The sequence below is a fragment of the Peromyscus maniculatus genome, chromosome 6 (genome assembly GCF_049852395.1).
Source record: "Peromyscus maniculatus bairdii isolate BWxNUB_F1_BW_parent chromosome 6, HU_Pman_BW_mat_3.1, whole genome shotgun sequence".
In the NCBI taxonomy this organism is placed as follows: domain Eukaryota; kingdom Metazoa; phylum Chordata; class Mammalia; order Rodentia; family Cricetidae; genus Peromyscus; species Peromyscus maniculatus.
Genome location: NC_134857.1, coordinates 102,442,622 through 102,464,423, shown reverse-complemented (window position 1 = coordinate 102,464,423; position 21,802 = coordinate 102,442,622). Strand labels below are relative to the sequence as shown.

Below are 21,802 nucleotides of genomic sequence, written 5' to 3'. Positions count from 1 at the left end.
AGATCTGACACCCTCTTCTGACTTCATGGCACAAAGCAAGCACATGGTGCATGCCTACAGACAAAACACTCACACATATAAAATAAATCTAATTTTAAAACAGAAAAAAAAATGAAGAGGGAGGCATTATAACAGATACTGAGGAAATCCAGATATCATAAGCCCAGAACTTAAAAATCTATATTCTAACTGAAAAACCTAAAAGAAATGGATGAATCTCTAGACATATATGACCTAACAATGTTAAATTGAAATGAAGTAAATAATTTAAGTAGGCTCATAATATCCAATGAGATAGAAACAGTATTGAAAAAAAATTTCCCAACTAAAAGGAATTACAGAGCCATATGGACTCAGAAAAGAATTCTACCATATTTTCAAAGAAGAGCTAAAAGCAATAGCCCTCAAATTGTTCTATAAGATAGAAATGGAAGGATTGCTTCCAATTGTTTTTTAATAAAGGCAGTATTACCTTGATACCAATACTAGACAAAGGCTCACCCACAGCAACAGATTATAAGCAAATATATATGACGAACATAGATGTAAATATTCTCAATAAAATACTTGCAAACCCAATTCAAAAACTCATCACAAAGATTATCCACCATGATCAAGCTAGCTTCATCCAAATGATGCAGAGATGGTTCAGTGTACATAAGTTAATAAATGTAATCCCCATGTAAGTAGACTCAAGGACAGAAATCACATGAACATCTTATACGCAGAAAAGGCCCTCAACAAAGTATAACATCCCTTCATAATAAATGTCCTGGAGAGACTAGGAATACGGGGGACATATAACAACACAATAAAGCAAATTTACAACAAGTCCATAGCAAACATCAACCTAAATGGAGAGAAACTCAAAGCATTTCCACTAAAATTAGGAATAAGACAAGGATGTCCACTCTCTCCATTCCTATTAAATATAATGCTTGAGGTCTTAATTAGAGCAATAAGACAGAAGAAGGAGGGAAAGGGAATACAGATAGGAGGAAGAAGTTAAAGCATCCTTATTTGCAGATGATGTGGTTCCACACATAGAAGACCCTAAAGACTCCAGGAGACACCTCCTACAGCTGATGAATACATTCAGCAAAATAGCAGGATACAAAATAACACACAAAATCCAACAGTGAACATACTGAGACAGGAGGAAAACAATCCCATTCTCAAACACTTAAAAAATGTTTTAGTAAATACAAGGAAATGAAATCGTTACATAGTAACTTAAGACACTGAAGAAAGGAAGGGAAGACGGTACCAGGAGATAGCAACATCTCCCGTGCTCATGGATCGGTAAGATTAACATTGGGAAAACAGCCATCCTACCTAAAGGAGTCAACAGAGTCAGCCCAATCCCCATCAAAATTCCAACACAGTCCCTCACAGAAATTGTAAAAATAATCTTAAACTTACACGGAAACACAAAAAAAACCCAGCGTAGTTAGAACAATCCTAAACAATACAAGAACTGCCAGAGACAGCTCAGTTGCTGATTTTAAGTTAAACTGATTGGATGGGGGTGGAGGTCAGGGTCCATCCCAAGCTGGCGGCTGAACTGGAAGTGTCTTCTACTGCTGTCTTTTGAGGCAAGCAAGAATGAGATGAGCAAAGGGTAAATGCTGCTGCTTGTTATGAAAAACACCAGTGCCCTAGGATGCCATCATCTTCACCATAGCTGAAACGGCAGAAGTAGCAGCAATGTGCACTTATGAACTTTGGACATATGACTTTGAACATCTATCTACGTATTGTGTATGAAGCATTGCTATTTAATCATTAAAACAGTGTTATGAAGTATGTGCCACCAGCATCTTATACAAAAATAAATTCAGGTCTACAGCTGAAGTAACATGTATGGGATAATGAAAGTAAGTAGCAACGTGGTCCTTGAACACCATGTTCTGTGTCTAGCACAGGCTCTCCAATTACTATAGTATACACGTCTGTGAACACCATGGTCCATGTCCAGCACAGGCTCTTCAATGATTATATTATACCCTTCCCTAAATCTATAAGTCACTTCCTTGGGGCCTTTTCTTTTAAATTTTATTGTTTTAAATATCTCAAAGGGTTTAATTCAGAAGAAAGTAGCAAGGCAACCACCCTTTTAATCTTCCCCCTTTACTCAGAAATGGGCACACAATCATATTTAATATAGTGCAGGAAGCTGTAAAGGTCACCTGTCCAGACAGTGCTGTGGCTAGAACCCTGCGTCTTGCACATGGTAGGCAGGGGCTCTACACTGACCTGTACCTTCAGTGCATGTGTGAGTTTGTTTCCTCCGTATCTGTGTTTCACGAGAAAAGCCACATTTCCTGGATCCGTGTTTAAAAGCAGGTCAACAATCTTTGCTTGTGTACTAAGATTCTGAATGCAACACCCACCCAAACAAAAATACAGTATACATAACAATACATACCAAATCATTTTTGGTACCTTCACTCTACTCCCTCTGGAAAATGGTTGTGGCAGTTACTTCTCATTTAGAGAGAAGGATCTGTTTCTGGCCTCTTGATCAGATCCTTGCCAACAGCTATTAACACTCCCTACATCTACTTGTTAATGTCTCCTCAGAACAGAGGGATAGCCTAACAGGCTAAATCACAAGAGAGTCTTGCTTCTTCTAATTTTCAAGACTACAAAAGGGAGATGCTTCAAAAATATTCCAGAGTGAGCAAGGAGTAATTAGTACTGGAATTAAACCAGCAGCTAGTTTTAAATTATCTTTTTCAATGTATCAAACAAATATTAAACGTAAGTGAATAAAAAAAAGAGAAAGAGAGAAACATTTTCATGTTCAATTATCCACTTTTAATACTACTTAAAATTAGGGGGAAGTTCTGTCACTATTTACTTCCAAAGCTAGCTTAAAGGAAGAGACTTTTCTTTTTTTTTTTTTTTTTTTTTTTTTTTTTTTTGGTTTTTCGAGACAGGGTTTCTCTGTGTAGCTTTGCGCCTTTCCTGGGACTCACTTGGTAGTCCAGGCTGGCCTCGAACTCACAGAGATCCGCCCGCCTCTGCCTCCCGAGTGCTGGGATTAAAGGCGTGCGCCACCACCGCCCGGCAAGGAAGAGACTTTTCTTATCTTGACATTTTAGTAGTGCTTTGATCACCATTGAGCAACATACCCGTTGTTGAATAGGCCAGGGCTTTGTAATCGCAGAAAGATCACAGGCAGTCATCAACATTGCTCTATTAAAGGAAAGAGAAACCCCCAAATCTTGTGAGTATTCATCCTCAATAGTTGTTACTAATAAAAATGTTGAATTAAAATGTACTTAACAACAGAAGACCGACATTTTGAACAAACAGAATATATTCATTTAGGAACCTGTCACTATTTGGTGATCCTGTGAGTTACTGGGGTTTGTCCTTCGGGTAACAGCTTGCCTGATCACTGGTTTTTCCACATTGATAACGAGATGGAATCATACCATTTAATCACAAGGATAACATAACACATCCTAATGAGGACACTCCTGGTTTAGTGGGCTGCCTTAATTCATTCACCACCTGAAGGGCTTTCTATGTAAGAACTGTTGTATGGTTGAACGGCACATGCTGGAGAGTCTTTTCCTCCAGCAGAGGAGTGGAAGAAGGAGATTATGCTGTTAGCCCTTCTCTGGTTAGAGTAGTGGAAAGCACCCAGTCCCCAGGCTATAACAATGTAGAACAACGTGCCTTGGAATAGAACAACACAGCTGTGAAAATTACCTTTTGGGGGACAGGGAGGATCTCATGTATTCCGAGATACCTGAAATTTTCTATGTAGCCAAGAATGACCTCCAATTTCTGATCCACCACCAAAGTTCTGGGATCATGGGTATGGGCTGTGACACCTGTTTCATGCACTGCTGGGGCTCAAAGCCAGGCTTTGTGAACATTATAAAAGCATTCCACCACATCAGCTACATCCTAAACCCAATGTCTGACTTCAGCATTGTCTTCCCCTGAGTCATATTCCCTAAGTCCGTCTAACAGTCCTTCTGTTTGGTTTGAAGAAATAGGCAAAAGGGCTATCCCTGCATGCTGTGGGACGGTCTGTATGCCAAATGTGTTGTTCTGATTGGTCAATAAATAAAACACTGATTGGCCAGTAGCCAGGCAGGAAGTATAGGCGGGACTAACAGAGAGGAGAACTGGGAGAACAGGAAGGCAGAGGGAGACACTGCCAGCCGCTGCCATGACAAGATGCATGTGAAGATGCCAGTAAGCCATGAGCCACGTGGCAAGGTATAGATTTATAGAAATGGATTAATTTAAGATATAAGAACAGTTAACAAGAATCCTGAGCCATTAGGCCAAACAGTTTAAATAATATAAGCGTCTGAGTGTTTATTTTATAAGTGGGCTGTCAGACTGCAGGGGCTTGGTGGGACCTGGAGAGAAAACTCTCCAGCTACACCTGCAAAACAAACAAGTAAAGTGTTATTTGTCCCTCTGGAGATTCTCAACCCAACGCACAGACTCCCTAACCACATGATGCTAATTTGCCGTATTCTCTGCTGTACTAACTCTCCCACAGGAATGAGTGCATTGGAGGTGTTTTTAATCACAGTTGGAACTCACTGTCATAGAGTTCCACCACGCTTGCCAGCATAACTGTGCCTGCCAAAGGTGACTAACCATAAATGCTTGATTACAAACTTCTCTGTGAGAGGGAAAACTGGTTGAAATTAGAACTTCAATGTAATCTCTCTTTTTTATTATAGAGTGCACAATAGTCACAAGAGAGGGCCTGCACATTTCCAAGGCACTACTCTGAAAGATAAAGGGATATTAAACATGACTATACAGAACAGTCAGCTAGGCATCTGTATATCGTTTCCTTTTATTTTGTGTTTTTGTTTTTCAGGCTAAGCAATCCCAATCTATTTAAAGAAATGTTGATTTGCATCAACACTATCTGTAATTCTGCAGTACCTTGAGTTATTATTGGATTTTGGTCCCTTTGTTTTGTTTCATCATTTGAGACAGAGCCTCAACGTTTATAGCCCTGGGTGGCCTTGAACTTGTGGTAATTATTTTCCTTCATTCTCCCAAGTGCAGGTGGCATCCTGGTTCTGTTTTACTGATACAAGTTATTGCCACAGCAAAGACAGTGGCAAGTCGCAGCAGAGACATTATCTATGGCTAGAAAAAGGGAGGGATTAATGTACCAAAGATGAAAAGCACTCATCTTCAAGTGTCCCCTTGACACTGCTATGCTGTGGCCCAAGAACAGTGGACACTTTGCAGTCACCATTCTGTTCTCATAATCTAAAGGATGTCAAATCTAAAGGGTGTTTTGCTTTCCGTTCCAAAGGATGAGAGAAATGAAACAAAACAGCAATCTTTGGGCCATAAGTGCTTTGACTCTCTACCATACCCATCACTCATCTACAACATAGCAACAATCTATTGACTTCAACTTGCCGAGGACCACATTTGGTCTGCTGTACTACACTCGAGAGCAGTGGACAAGCTCAGAGGTCATTATGCATGACAGAAAATGCCAATTAACAACTGCTCTGGGGAAATTAATTGGGTAGCAAGGCTTGTACGGACAGGAAGGCCAACTTACAGAAATAACTCCTTTTGAAGAGGATCTTCAAAGCTGAATTGATTTTTTCTTATAAGTTCAAAAAATTCTCCTCGTCTCCTTGAAAAATAAGAAAAACATGGTGTTTATTGTGAGTCCTCAGGCTCTTCTCCCTTGGTCTAAAGACTCGTGGAATATGTACTTAAGGAAGATCTCTATTTTCCCCATCCCACAACCAACAACAAAGCTTCATCAGCATCAGTACCCTCCCTTTACTTTCCTGGTCTACTTTCAGTGGAAATTATTTAATGGCACATTGTTGTTAACTCTAGATTACAAATAATGGCAATTTCAACTCAGGAATATTTTTTATTAAAGGATAGAATAGTGTGAATTAAAATGTGATGATGAGTGATTTAAATCTTCTAAGTACATAGGGGTAAAAGGGTCTCTAACTCAGCCACATCTTGTTTCAGAATTTTGAAAAAAGGCAATGAAGATGTTAAATGCTTTAGAAGCAAAGAGCAAGTTTTAGATAATATTTCTTGTCATTCATGGACATAAGAATTACCTGTGTCTAGCAAATACCTCCTATGTGTCCAATATTAGTAAGTACCTTGAGAAATGAGACCAAACAAAAGATAAACTTACATGATACAAATGGACTATTTATGATTAACTATTAAAAATGGAAGTTCCAATATAGAGAAGAAACCCACATAGCATAAAACGTGGGAAACTTATGCAGACCAAGATATTTTTCTTTGTGATTTGATGATCAGTATTCTGAAATTACTTTTGAACAATCTGGAGTTTGCTGCATTTTCTACTGTTCTGGTTAATCTTAAACTGACCCAAACTTCAATGAAGAAGACACACTCATATTTGCAGACACCGAGCAGTTGATATTCAGTGTAACTTGTGTGTGCTGGTTATAATTGTTTAACTCCTCATGGGAAAGACTAATACCATGGCGGTGGATCCTTGTGTTAAGGGAGAAAGGCCCACATTGAGAGGAAGCCTGGGGCGGGTGATCCTACATTAGAGGTCTCTTTCAATCTATAGGCTGGAAGCTATGACTGTCCAAATGCCAACAAGCATTTTCTAGCTTTTCGAGAAGCACAGAAATCATGTCAAGGGCAATCGGAAACAGCACTCCAACAGCACTGTCTTGTGCCAGAACAGCTTCACAGTTCTACATTAACACTCCTGCCAAAGGCAAAGGCAAAGAAGAAAGGATTATTTTCAGTGTTCTTCGCCTGCCTACCTAGGCTTGGGTGGCAATATAAAGGAATCGTGAGTGGGCAGAGATTGGAGAGTGAGGGAAGGAGGAAGACAACTAGCCTTTGGAATGGTCACACTGGATCCGTCATGGCGCCCCTAGGCAATTTCAGAGACACAGCAGTAGAAGAGCATCATGAATAGCCCTGTGCTACCGTCTGGAGCAGAGAGTGCACAACGCAGTGGCCTTCTTTGACTTTAAAAGTTACCAGTCTTGGTAACTGTGTCTGGATGCTTGTTTTGAAAGGGATTTCCCAGTGTGGATATGAAAACGTTTTCAAGACCTGTTTTGGAGGGCATCTCTTCTTGAAACTTACTTAATGTACAGTGCTAGGTCTGTAGCTAAAATGGCTTGCTTGATTATTTTCAGTGTGGTCTTATATTCTTCAATGGAGAGGCCACTGAGAATCTGGTTGCCCTTTATGTAAAAAGAAAAACATGGTTAGTATTCTACCCACAGGGGCCTCTCTCGAGAACAAACTCTGAAGATATAGTCACATGGCTTAAACACGTGCCTAGTACTCTGAGCCTGCTTTTTAAAAGGTATATTCTATGAAGTAGTATTTTTCCTATTCATTCTCACCATGTACCAGTCTGCCACGTAAGATAAGAACAGCCGCATGACATTATCCCTGCCTCTGTACATGTGGATTTCCAGCTCATAACCTCCTTGAGACTGAGTTGAAATCTAAAAACTAAAGAAGTATGTCCTTTTCCTTTGGGCAGATCAATTACTGTAACAGAAAAAAAGTGAAGATGAAAATTCAAAATCATATCAATAAATATGAATGGAGTTATGAAATTTCTAGATAACTCATTATTAAAGAGATACTCCTCTAGGCTTCTGTAACAAACTTGATAGCATTTCTGGTTCACGTTTATAGAGCGTAACCAATACTGAGAACTGTATGTGTCCCTTAAGAACTTGACACTACAGATGGTTAGCAGGTCAGAGCCAAAGGTGCTTACTACTTGGTGACCTAAGAAAGCATAAGCTCAAAGGTCTGTAAAGGATGCTGGGAAGAGAGTGGTCCATGTGCTGAGAGCAGCAAAACACTTCCCCAGGGAAGAACACACAACACGTTATTTAATACCAAATGGTCAGCCCTGAAAACTTACATACAAGTGACATTATACAGACTAAACAGATTATGTTTACATATCTAGTAATACACACACACACACACACACACACACACACACACACACACAAAATAATTAATTTAAAAAGTGGCCATGATTTTTAAAGAGAGCCAGAAGGGATAGATGGGAAGGATGGAAGGAAGAAAAAGAAAGAGGAAATGATGTAATTATATTACACCCTCAAAAAAAGAATAATAAAAAAAACATTCTAATTTTTTCCATGAACTATTTATGCAGGAATTTTTGTAGGTCATATTTCCCATATTAGTAAAATATTTTTCTGAAAAAGCATGGGGGCAAAGGGGCAATCCATGTATACATCACTGGAAGATTTTGTTATATAACATCTTGTCATTTTTGTCTAATTTAAAGCAGAGGGGCTCTTTGATCTCGAACTAAACAAAGCACAGAGCTCAGTCACACTCAAAACGTGTGTGAAGCGAATCACATGGCTTTCTAAGTTTCAGAGCCAAGAAAGTACCCAGAGCTTTAGAAATGAGATCTGGAGGCGAAGAATGAAGAAAGGGAATTGCTGGTTTGCTTGGCTGGGGGAAGAGACAGCGATTAGGGAGTAATGAGATTCATGAATTAAATTAATGGCGAAATCTGTGATTACAACCACAATTATTATTTTAAAATATTTCATCATTTTAGATTTGGGCCAAATGAAACTATTCAGAAAACATTTGACGCTTTTATTTATTTTTGAGATAAAACAATTGCCAGGAGAAACTGAAATATCTTTTGACACTGCAGTCTCAGTTTTTCTCCAAACAATACAATCTGTATTTTTATTTAATTGTGCTTACAAAGCTAAACTATATAGACAGCTCTTATAACTTAAGCCAGCTAAATGAACAGCCAGATTTTTTGTACGCTATGCTAAGTAAGAACATACTATATAATAATTTACATATCTAACAAAAGAAGTATGATGGGAAATATTTAATATACTTTTTAAAAGGTTAGTAATTGCTTTGGGACTGAACTTGAAATAAGACACCAACAGGACATTTTTGGGTAGGGTGTGGTAGCACACTCCTGTAATCCCTGCACTTGGGAGGTAGAGGCAGGAGGATTAGGGGCTTAAGGTTAACTTTCAGCTATTCAGTGAGAGAGAGGCCAGGTTGGGCTATAGCAACCCATGTGAAAAAAAAAAATCAACTTGCTATTCTACCCAAAAATAAATAAAAAGCTTTAGCTACGGAGCATTTTCCCAAGGAAAGTACAGATGTTTCTACTCTAACATACATATGTTTCTTCAGCTTCAATTTTGGAAAATTATACACTAAAAATAACATAATTTATGGGAAAAGTAGTGTTGGGGCAGATCACTCAAAACCTATACCACTCTGAAACCAGAGCGCCAAGCAAAGCAGAGAGGTTCTCTCTGGAGGTGAGTGGGCCCGGCAGGCCTGGAGGCCCCCTCCGAATGCACTAAAAGCACAGAGGAGCAGGAGAAGGAAATGCTGGGCTGTGGGACATGAGGCAGTGTTCGTGGGATTTGATGGGGAAGGCAGAGCCGTGTCAAAAGCCTCACACAGTCTGGAGTGGGGGGCACAAGGGCCTGCTTCTCACTCTTCAAATACTTTCTTACTAAATACCGGAACCTAACAGCTCCCATAATGCTTGCACTGCTCAGCCTAGACAACACACGAAAATGATACCAATCACGTATCAACTAATTCACAATACATGTTACAGCAAACATTCTATTAAGCCTCATAAAAACTTTCTGAAGAAGGAGTCAAAAAAGTTTGCCTAACTTTTTTTTGGTCAATGTTGGGGAGGTCCAACCCAGTGCCTTACATGTGCAAAACACTCTACCTCTGAGCTGCCACCCAAGTTGCACACTCTCTAACTTTTTAGTTACACTAAGGTATTATGGAAGAGGTGAGAATTCCCTTTGCCTCAAGCAGGAGAGAGACCCTGTGTATGTCTCCTGTGTTCAGTGGGGGAGGTGGGACTAGAATGGACTTGTGATGCATTCTGCCCTAGAAATCTAAAGGCAGGACAAGATTGTGTGGTGGTATTGTGTTCTCCAAAATATTGTGCACCCTAATAAACTTATCTGGGATCAGAGACCGAACAGCCACAATATTAAACATAGAGGATAGGCAGTGGTAGCACACGCCTTTAATCCTAGCATTCCAGAGGCAGAAATCCAGGTGTTCAAGGATACAGCCAAGCACGGTGACCCATGCCTTTAATCCCAGAAAAAGAGCCTTTAATCCCAGGGAGTGATGGTAGAAGGCAGAAAGGTATATAAGGTGTGAGGACCAGGAACTAGAAGCATTTGGCTGGTTAAGCTTTCAGGCTTTTGAGCAGCACAGTTCAGCTGAGAGTCAATGGGATGAGGACACAGAAGCTTCCAGTCTGAGGAAACAAGACCAGCTGAGAAGTTGGACAGGTGAGGTTAGCTGTGGCTTGTTCTGCTTCTCTGACGTTCCAGTGTTCACCCCAATAACTGGCCACAGGTTTGATTTTATTAATAAGACTCTTTAAGATCCCTACTACAAGATTGGCTGGCCATTCTGTAGCTGATGTGGAGCATCCTCACAAGGGTGCTCTGCAGGGATGATAAAATTACAAATGCCTACCAGGTACCAAGAGTGGTACAATGTCAGGTGGTAAGAAAGGCCAGACCTCTTTTCTCGCCCATTCCGCTGTCCTGTTCTCCGGCTGAAGAGGTAGGGAAGAGCACAGAGGCTTGGGAGTAAGGAAGGAGTTAGGAGAAATGCATAGCAATGAACAAGAGATGCTTGTGGGGGCAGGAGTGGAAGGAACTGGCCTCACAGTGTGAACTATGTTCCTGGAGAGGCCATTTTGGTTTGTAGCATGAGAACAGTATATTCTACGGTTGGACATAATAACAGTGACCAGAATGTGACCCCCTAGTTCTCCCCTAGCATTCAGGGAAAAACTAGACCCAACCCTAGGAAACATGAAAACATTGTGATAATTTTGCCTGGGATTATGAATCATGTATTGTGACTATTTAATGTAATAGCAAAAAACATTTTTTCTTACAAAGTTAACACAGACAGACAACAAATAATGTGAATAACTAATAATCCAATAAGAAAAATAAAAACTACCACCAGTTTCATTAGACAAACTCAAGCCAGTTAATGTTCTGATACACATTCTGTTAATGGTGTGTTCCTTAACATGTGTGTTTACTTAGCAAACTGTATCACCAGTTTTCTTCCACTTACTAATATTCACTTATCCAAGTTGACAAACGGCTTTCTCATTCCTGGAGAAAACAGTTTGTGAGCAGCTAGGCGTTCCAACCAAACAGAGGCTGGGATACAGATAAGGAGAAAAACTCCCGCTTAGCAGCTACAAGGTCCTAGGTTTGATCCCAGCACAGTCCAAAGGAAAGGGAGGAGAAGAAAGAGATACTGATCTGTATGTACCACTTCATTTCTTTAAAAAGTTGAGCAGGAGCCATAAAGCACCAGTTTTGTTTCTAGTTTGGAGTAACCAAAGATCAGTAATCACATTCCCTTCACAGGCAACATTAGATAGTTCTTACTGTCCAGAAGTGAGGCTGTAAGAGATGTCAAATGTTTTGGCTATTCCTTCCTTACCCAAAAAGGAATAGAGAATGTTCAAGAATTTATGATGCTGGGAAGACGTCCAAAACCTAAAAATAAAACTGCATTTATACAGCTCTCTTTTAAGACTCACAACAATAAACGATGTACTTACTGGGCTATTTAGAATCATCAAACACTGATCGAAATGATGGTGTTCCATGATGGAGTGGCAATACAGCTGGGCCAGCGGATGTTCACTCCTGAGTGATTACGATGAAGAAAGAGAGAAACAAAAAGTCCCCAAACATGTCACTTCACCAGTTCATTACCATTATTAACCGGAATTATCTCAAAACTAACCACACTAATAATTTTCTCCCCTGCTGAGGAGGGGGAGGGATAATCGCTCAGAAATAAATACTGACGCAAACTGTTCTCAAATAAGGATGCTTCTGGTTCAAAGATCAGTGTCACTGGTTTGAATGTTGAAAACAAGAGATGTGAGGAATAAGGGCAGAAGACGGCTAGCCCTAGGCACAGCCTTGCACCACTTCACAATATCTAAGTGTTATTGTGTTGGTTTTCATTTTCAACACAGCAATTGACGTAAAAATCTGGAATGAATCCGTGTTGCTGTTTCCTCTGAACCCATGCTCAGGCTGAAGGTTAGTTTATCCGTGTGCGCCTACCTATAAGGAAAGAAGCCACCGAGATGGGATTAGCCGGTGTGAGTGATGGACAGCAAGACAAAGGGGGACAGTGAGCACACAGCCTTGGGAAGAGGGGGAGAGGGAGGGAGGGGGGAGAGCAGGAAGGAGGATGCTGAGTCACAAGGGTTGTTTGAGTGCAGGGCAGCCAGCAAGCTTTCTCAGCTGAACTCGGGAGAAGCAGCAAAGACTTCCTGCTGGGTACATTGAGGGGGGAGGGTACTGTTTACTGTACGTGTGGGACAGTAGTCACAGAACAACTTCTAAAGCATGACAGGAAGAGTCTTCCACTTCGTTTCTCACGACCCTTCACCTGTGAAAAACCACACTCTTCACAATTCCTTCTCAAAGCGACAAAAGCACTCTGTAACGTGTTGCTCTTAAAATTTACAGGGATGGGGTTTATGAACGGCAAAGCCCCCACAAGAGTGCTAGAAAATACGAACGTGCAACCTCGCCTGTTCCTATTGTTTAAACTGTGGCCTATCTTGCCAACTTAGTGCCGCTCTGGACATGGCCTTTCCCAACCCTTGGCTACTTTTCTTCTTGACTACACCTGTTCGATGACCTGTACTACAGACCTGGAGCCGAGCTGAGTGTAAGAAAATGAACAGACAATGAACCGAGTTGCCTGGAAGGACTTGTTGAAAAAGGTGGACGACCCGGGGTCAGGTAGGGCACTCTGGGACACTTGGAGTGGCTGAAGCAGGAGTGCCTCAGTGAAAGCAGCGGCAGCCAGAAGGAGGTGGAGGAGAGTTATCTGAGAGCTGCTGTGGAGGTGGATCACATGGGAGCTGGCAAGGACTTGGCCTGTGGTGAGAACAGGCTATGATAAGGAGCGTCTACGACCTCTCCTCTGAATCTTTCCACGGACTCCCTGCTCTTCTCTGTTCTTTCATATTAAAGTCAACTTCGCTAGCATAACCATCATGTCCCTCATTCGCTTCAGGAATACGGAAAGAAAAAGCTTTCCGGTGTCATTATTCTCAGTTACAAAAGAATTAAGGAGCACACTGGCAATGGAAGCAGGGTGGTGCGCTAGGGAAACTGAGGCTAGACGAGCTTTAGTCAGAGGCCAGCCTAGGATATAAGATGGGAACATGTCCTGGAACCTATCAGCCAACCAACCAACCAACCAACCAACCAACCAACCAACCAACCAACTCACATAAATGAAAAGCCCCAAACTTAGAAGTTAGCGGACACATTGCTGGCATCTGATGGGATCTGTCTAGCAGGTATTAGCTGCCATTAAATCTTTCACCTCATCAGACTATAAACCTTTGGACTGTGCTGACCTTTGTTCTCCCTGGTGTAAGAGTTTCCATTTATCAAGAGCCTGTGTAACATGGCAGGCACTGTGCCATGTGGTTTATTATTGCCATATTTCACTGTGTAAGTACTGTATCAGAATCCTCACACCCACCTCTTACTTTAGCCAGGGATAGAGCGTTTCGTTCATACTTTAACAGACTCCACACGGGTGTCAATCAGAAAGCTCTCTACTTTGTCTTGGTCCACCCTAGGTACCTCTCATCTGACCCTAGAGCTGGTGCCTGCGGGAGTGAGCTGGGGAACTGCACGCTCACTGACCAGTAGATGAGTTAAGACCTGGGGACCACTGTTGACTCATTAGTGAGGGGACTTACAGGGGACTTTAGGCCTTCTGCCTAAAAGCTGAGTGGCTCGGGGTCTCCTTCTGTAAGCTTCCTCCAAATCACCTCTGGCAGGACTGAGTACCAGTTGCTCATACATAGGAGTGTATATCTGGATAATAGCCCTCTTTCCCTGGTCCGTTCCAGGTCTTTCTTTGTGTTCCTTGAGGCCACATTCACCAGTAAGCTATGCACACACCAACTTTTATCTCCGACCAGGGCTTCAGCAGAACCTAGGCAGAGTGCTGTAAAATGGGCATTTCTGCATTTGCTTTATAGATGACCAAATGTTCAGATAGGTAGTGTCACTTGCCCAATGATGACATAAATGACAGACCCAGGCAGGTCAAGTGTATCCTCTCACTGCCTCTCACTGTCATGGGCCGCAGGGCTCTATGCAATATCTGTCCACTGACCCAGTTGGGAGCTGGTGTAAGAAATGCAATTACATGGATATAATACAAACCAAATGCACTTCACATTTTTAGGAGAAGCAGAAAGAACTGCTTCAGATTAGAGAGGATTTTGGGCTTGTGAGACAGACAAATGCCAAAATGTGTTTGTCTTTACTTACATTCTAAAAATACAAATTCATGAATCAAGCAATGGGTGAAAAAAATGCCTCAGATTTCCTGTTTACAAAAAAAAAAAAAAAAAGCATGGAAAGCAATGTATTCATGTTGCCTCTATTTGAGGCACATCAGAAGGACCTATTTAAACCACTACCGCTGTGGAATTTTATTCCCACGCTGATGTCAGTGAGCGTTAATGGACTGGCATACTCTCTCTGCGTTTTCCTGTCTTGCACAGTTATTGGTCTGTCTTGGACAGTGGTATTAGGAAATATACTAGAAACAGACAGCCTTCAAAATTGATTCAAAATAAACGTCCTGTGAGAAAAACAGTGCTGTCTCCCGGGCTTCTTTTTCACCACCACAAACAGCATTCTCGATTCCGTCTGTCAGCCATAAGGACCCTGGGTTGGAATCTCCACTGCTTTGTGGTCCGTATCCCGACTTCTTCCCGCTCATTACAGCACAGTGGTTGTTCCAGTTTTGTAGACTAGAAGTCATGCTTTTTTTCCTTTCCTCATGCACACATATCTAGCGTCCCTACATCAAATCACCATCCCTCCTCGGGCCTCTTCCCCTCCATCCACTCAGTGTGATTGCTAGTTCACACCTGGCTTGTGGGGGCAGTTTTCCAATTGAGCTCTGAGGTTCTAATTTCAGTCTGTTTACCATGTGGTTCATGCTGTGACTTTCTCCCTAAATAATGTTCTTATTGCCTGTGGCAACAATTCCTTTTACCAATTCTATCAATCTTAGTATATACCACTGAGTGCTCCATCCCTCCCTTGAGGGGGTCTTGTGGCTCCTGCTAGTCTGTTTTCTTGCTGGTCTACTACTGCTGTGCCATGAAGTGCCCACTTCACAGCATCCTGGAATGTCTTTGTCCTTCATCTGACAGTCCATCCACTTTTCAGCATCCAGCGTAAGTCTCATTTTCTCTATGAACAGTGAATATGGACCACACTATGCTTGGCCAAACTCCTTCTCTGATGGACCCTTGAAGTCCACTTTATTAGATGACTCGGGACTCACTGATTTCCTTCTCTGCCATTTCAAGGGTCAGGAACTGCAGGCCAGGACCGCATTGCACATGCAACTAGCTTTCTTTCTGCCTAGCAAAGAACTAAAACTCTAGCAATTGCTCATTACGAGTAAGCCTAACATACTAGCATACTTTTGCTGAATCATTCTATAATCATTGGACTTGAAACTAAGCAAATAAACGCACATATAAGTCCTATGATATTGACTACAGGCCTGACACAGAAACTTTCTCTATAATGCAAGTTTTATGACTAATTTTAAGTGAATGTTTGTTCTTCAGCTACTGTGTTCTAAACATCACTCATTTTGTTTTGTTGTTTTGAGGTAGAGACTTATGTAGCTCAGGCTAACCTCACACTTGCTCTGTAGCTGAGGTTAATCTTGAGTTTCTGATCCTCCTGCCTCTGCTGCCTGAGTCTGGTTTACATGGTGCTAAGGGTCAAACCCAGGGCTTCATGAATACTTAGGCAAGCACTCGACCAACTGAACTACAGCCACAGTCTATACCAGCGCTTGCGTTGGCACTTCACCCGAGAGCGTTCTTCCTTCCCTCCTATATGAGGAGAGAAGTGGAAGCAGTGTCCTTGAAAATATCACAGGATGCCAGCAGGACTCCCTGGTGATGGCAGTCTTCTGAAGGGAGGGAGGGAGGAGGGAGGAAGGGCCAACAGTGGGCCAAGGGAGAGCCTCCTACTCAAGGAAAACCTTACATCAAAGTAGTTTTCTCAAATCACTTAAGAGAAAGGAGGAGGATTTCAGTTTCTGACTTCATTATCCATGAACACCTCCTTCCATTACTCATGGACACCTCCTTCCATAACCCATGGACACCTCCTTCCATTACCCATGGACACCTCCTTCCATTACCCATGGACACCTCCTTCCATAACCCACGGACACCTCCTTCCATTACTCATGAACATTTCCTTCTTGGTGACTAACTGCTCTTATTTCTCTACCTTCTTTATAGTTATTTTTCTATTTTTTTCTATGTGTCAGTCTGGACACTTCATGGGTTCTGGGTACTGTGTGCCTCTCTAGAAGTCAGAACTTTATATAGGGTTGATTACAGTACTTGACTACCTCAAGTGCCCACTTGTGAAGCAAATCCGACTTTAAATACCAGTTTTTACCAGCAAGGAACGAAAAAGACCTGTTTTCCTTTACTCAAAGCACAGGGATGAAGAAGAAATAACAGTCTCTGAACTGTTTTAGCTTTTTCTAGAATTATTGCTTGGTTACTGTCTACTTTGTGTGTGAGAAAGTGAGCTTCTACAATCTATGTGCTGTGTAGTGTTGCCCCCTGTAGCTGGCTTTTTTACTCTTAGCTCTTTGGGGGCCTGCCACCCAGCTCCCAGATAAATACACGGAACCTTATTCTTACTTATGAATGCCCCACCTTAGCTTGGCTTATTTCTAGCCAGTTTTTTTTTTTAAAAAAACTTAAATTATCCATCTATCTTTTGTTTCTGGGCTTTTTTCTTTCTCTGTTATATATGCCTTTCTTTATTTCTTACTCCATGGCTTGCTGGGTAGCTGGGTGGCTGGTCCTGATGTCATCCTCTCCTTCTCCTTTTTTTGCTCCTCAATCTCTCTTCCCAGATTTCTCCTCCTATTTATTCTCTCTGTCTGTCAGCCCTGACTATCCTTTCTCCTGCCTAGCTATTGACCAATTCGCTCTTTATTAGATCAACCGGGTGTTTTAAACAGGCAAAGTAACACAGCTTCGCAGAGTTAAACAAATGCAACATAAAAGAATGCAACACATCTTTGCATCATTAATCAAATATTCTACAGCATAAATGAATGTAACACATCTTCAACTAATATTCTACAACAGACTCCCTGTCCCTTGAGGATTTTTTTTACCTAAAGAAAAGATGCCTTCTCTCCAGAAGCTCTTCTTGACAATAATAGTGTTTTTTTTTTTAAATAGTTTAATAGTAGTTATTTTTAAATGAAAGAAAAAAGTTGCAATTTTTTCTTCACTTATACAGAGGAACATGAGAGCAATTTCTACAATAGTTAACCGTATATATACTGATAATACTGTGTTCCTTTCTGAACTAGGCAGGGAGTATAGCCATGGTATACAGACTCACACACTGTGGATCCTTTCCTGTTGCTCTCCTTTGTCAATAATGTTTATGTGACACTTCGGATCACAAATAAGGCACAGGGACAGAGGACATGTCACCAAGTTTCTTCTCCAAATCTTTAGGTTTTCAGGTGTGACAGGGCAAGGACGTTCTCTCTTACTTCATGAAGGGCAGCACAGGACATGGTTGTATGCTTACTAGAATTCTTACATGACGTCTTCTGTTTGTCACATAAAGGGACTAGTGAGCTTTCTCACACACCCTGGAGACACCTGGAACTCCCCTATGAGACTGGCTCACTTACAAAAACACTCAGTAGTAAGAGATCCTGTCATTAAAACAGACTTTTCAACTATCAGTTTTATCAGCTCAGCTGCCATCACAAAATGCCACCTAAGTGTTGGACCTTGCAGGTAGCTGAAAGTTCTTGTCCCAGTGGTTAGAATCTCACTAGTAAAGTCAGTCTGTGAGAGTATCACACTTGATACAACTCTAGTAACTATGGCTAGGATTTAACACAATATACATCAAACCTTTTACTTGGTGGTGATGTGTGTGGTCTCTGGAAACATACACCAACCTTGTGATATGGGGATGGCATTATCTCCATTTTAAAGGAAATTAAGGTCTAGAGAAATCAGCTTCCTTGTCCAAGGCTACACGGGAACTCAGGCAGAGCCACAGCCTGACCACAGAGCTCAAGTTCTCTAACACTGTGATAGAACATCCACTAGAACCAAAATGTCTGTTGAGAATCATAATTAAGCAGGGCCATACTAAGCACTTCTTCAAATAATATCTTTCTACTCCAGGGTAAAAAAATCCCTTCTGGACTCTTCATCATAGTTTGTTGTTGTTGTTGTTGTTGGTGGTGGTGGTGGTGGTGGTGGTAGTTTTTAAGATTTATTTATTATGTATACAGTGTTCTTCCTGCAAGTGTCCCTGCAGGTCAGAAGAGGGCACCATATCTCAATACAGATGGTTGTGAGCCACCATGTGGTTGCTGGGAATTGAACTCAGGACCTCCGGAAGAGCAACCAGTGCTCTTAACCGCTGAGTTAACTCTCCAGCCCCCACAGTTTTCTAAAGAAGCCCTTAAGCTGGGTGTACAAAAACTAAAGCAAAATTCACAGTAATTATGTAATGAGATTTTAAACATGTACACTGTTTGATCTTCAGGCCTGAAATGTGATCAATATAGTATTATTACACTTGCATTCGCCTCCTATTTTCCTTAAACAGAGCCAGACTATGTAATGAAACTTGACCAACTAATAATTTGTAGCATTTTTTTTTTGTAGCTCTAACTTAAAACACAGTTCAGCAATTTAGCAGAAACATGTTGTTTTCTTGGAGAAACCATCTTACCGCTGTATGTATGAGTTGTTCACACCACGATGATCCAAATCATGACTTAAAGCAGCAATCAGCAACGCAAGTGTCTCTAGATCCGTCAACTTGTTCTGTGTGCAAAGAAAATGAAGTCAAGAAAAAGGAAGACAAAACACGGGGCAGGGTGTTCTCCCGTGACTTTTCAGTATTCACTCCTGCACTCCTGTGCGGGCGGTCACAGAGACTCTAGAAACTCTGCTCTGGGGCTCATCATCTGCACTGTCATTCACCAAGAGCTATTACAAATGTCACTGGATAACAGAAAAGGTTGAAATGATTCAAAATTGAGTACTCCAGGACCAGTCAGCGGGCTCAGTGGGTAACAGGACTTGCTCTGCAAGCCTGACAGCCTAAGTTCAATTTTGGTAACAGACAGTACAGAAGAGAACCGACTCCCAAAAGGTGGCCTCTGACCTCCGCACATTGTATCATGACCTATGTGCACACAAATACACACACACGCTACATAACTTTTTTAAGTGAAAAAAAGAATAATCTGCCCACCCACAGTTAATGTCATGAATCTTACTTTTCTGCATGTGGGATAATTGTAACAAACTTTAATTATCTTTTTCTCTTGTTTTTTGTAACCATTGCTTTGCTCTCTGTGATCAGTTGTTATATCCTTAAGGAACCTAGACAACGTGACTATTAAATAAAGGGATTACTGGGGGGAAAATTGTTTTCAAAAGTTGTGTAATATATGCCTAAGCTACATTTTGGTTGTTTTTGAGTACTTGCCATTTATGTTATTTACAGTGCTATTCTCATCGTTAGTAAGGAAATGCAAGTTAAAATGCCATGCTACTCTATCCTAGAACTCCCAATACTACAAGCTTTGAAGCATGTGTAAAAAGCATCATCTCATTCTTCATCATGAAAGCCAGAGGTAGCTTTCGGTGGTGAGAATCTTAGGACTCTTGCATGACCCAAAGTAAGTTTATTATGGTCTTAGAAATGCTTCTATGGGAGTGGAGTAGCACTATGTTATTTTGTATGGCTTCTTGGATAACGGTTCTTCTTTATTTATTTTCTATATGCAGTGATCAAATCCAGGGATTTACACAGGCTATTCCAGTGTTCAGTCACTAAGCTAAACCCAAGTCCAGTCATTTCATTTAAATTTGGTCATTTAAAATGTGCAACCCCTGGAAGTAGGATATTTGACAGAGAATAATATTTTTCTATTTACTTTTTAAAACTGGGAGGTTCTGAATTTAAATTATGAGATATCTAGAATCACTTACTCAGAATAACTAGTCAATTCCCTCTGAAGATAAAATCTAAAGACAGAGATATAATAGAATTTGGCTGGAATTGAATGCTTTACAGGAATGTTTTCTACATTGGTCTTCCTTTCCAACAGCCTGCAATCAAGGCACATGAAACCAAAACCTGTCTGAAACAGCACTTATAGAAGTGACCACCTTCCACACAGAGTAGGACAGACAACCATCTATGACAGCACTTGGTGAATTTTGAGAAATTCTGCTATGGAGCAGTTGACTGTGAATCTGATAAATGTACTATTTTTCTCTCAATGTCTTCCTCTGACAGAAACATTCATTTGCCCAAAGACTGCTAAAATGTAACATGAAGGTGGGAGGTTTGACTACATCATATTTACTACAAATGAAAGAAAGTTAACAGTCAACTATTCTGCAGTACTAATCTTCAACCAACCATGAGTCACTATGTGGTAAATTATTCAATGACCATAGCTGCACATTAAAAATAATTTGAAAAGATATGCTGTAATCTCTACTAAGCAGGGCTCTGAATGGTCTGTAGTACCTGAATCTTGCCTGATTTCAGGGCAGCAAACATGCACTGTGCCGTGTTAAAAGCATGCCTCCAATTGTGATAGGCAACATTCTTCCGATAATTCTTCTTGACACTTAAAATCCATCTGCAAAGAACCTTTAGGAAATGAAGGATGAAGAGTGACAATAATTACCAAGTTAGTCATCATTGTCTAAGTTCCAGGCACCTTGCAGCAGTCTCATTCAATCCTTACAATCTCAGGGGGTGCAGGGAGCATGACTATTCTGATCCTTTCACAAAGGAAGAAACCAACACTCTTCACATGGCTCTTCATGTGGCTTCTGGTGGGGGGGTGGGGGTGGGGAAGGATTCAGTTTTCTTTAAGGGTCCGGCCACTGGAAGTTTCACCAGGCTCCAGTGAGTATATGGGCAATATGAATTGGACTGTTTTTTTTGTTTTTTGTTTTTTGTTTTTTTTTTTTTGTGTGTGTGTGTGTGTGTTTTCCTTTTTCTTTTCTTCTTTTCTTTGGAGAAGGTCATAAGGGAGAGGGAGGCAGACCTGCGAAGTCAGGCAAGTGAATGTGATCAGGGGCATTATGTGAAACTCTCAAATAATCGATAAAAATATATGTTAGGAAAAAAATGAATAGTTATTTGAGAAAGAGAGAGAGAGAGAGAGAGAGAGAGAGAGAGAGAGAGAGAGAGAGAGAGAGAGAAGGAAGAACCCTACACTCAAATAGGCAACCTGTCAGTGATGGTTGTTTATAAGGGGCAGGGCCAGAATTCAAATACAGCGGTTCAATCCAGAACCTACCAAGTTAACCTAGTTAGATGAGATGAAAAATGGATAATATTTCAAAGAAAGGTATTTTGTCAAGGATAGGGCACTAACTACCTTTATAAAAAATATTCCCCCACGTCCTCCTTAGAATCCAGAGCCCTACATGCATGAGTGTTGGAGAGTGAGCTCTCTCCATGTTCTCAGGTTGCACACTGGTGTGCCAGGATCTAAGGTGGCCTGGGGCCGAGGTATCTGGCTCAGGTCTCAGGACAAACTAGAATCACAGGTC

The 21,802-nt window shown here is 41.1% G+C and overlaps 1 protein-coding gene across 3 annotated transcripts in view; it reads right to left on the bottom strand.

The window, feature by feature from the left end:
• Pde5a (phosphodiesterase 5A) overlaps positions 1-21,802 on the bottom strand; it is a 145,723-nt gene that overhangs the window by 15,929 nt on the left and 107,992 nt on the right. For all 3 annotated transcript variants that reach the window (XM_016010110.3, XM_006991870.4, XM_042279824.2), the window contains exons 13-18: positions 20,763-20,888; positions 18,945-19,039; positions 11,672-11,759; positions 7,129-7,229; positions 5,573-5,650; positions 3,138-3,201 (exon numbers count right to left, since the gene is read on the bottom strand). In XM_016010110.3, the coding sequence (XP_015865596.1) occupies positions 3,138-3,201; positions 5,573-5,650; positions 7,129-7,229; positions 11,672-11,759; positions 18,945-19,039; positions 20,763-20,888 (552 nt within the window). The remainder of the gene's footprint in view (positions 1-3,137; positions 3,202-5,572; positions 5,651-7,128; positions 7,230-11,671; positions 11,760-18,944; positions 19,040-20,762; positions 20,889-21,802) is intronic.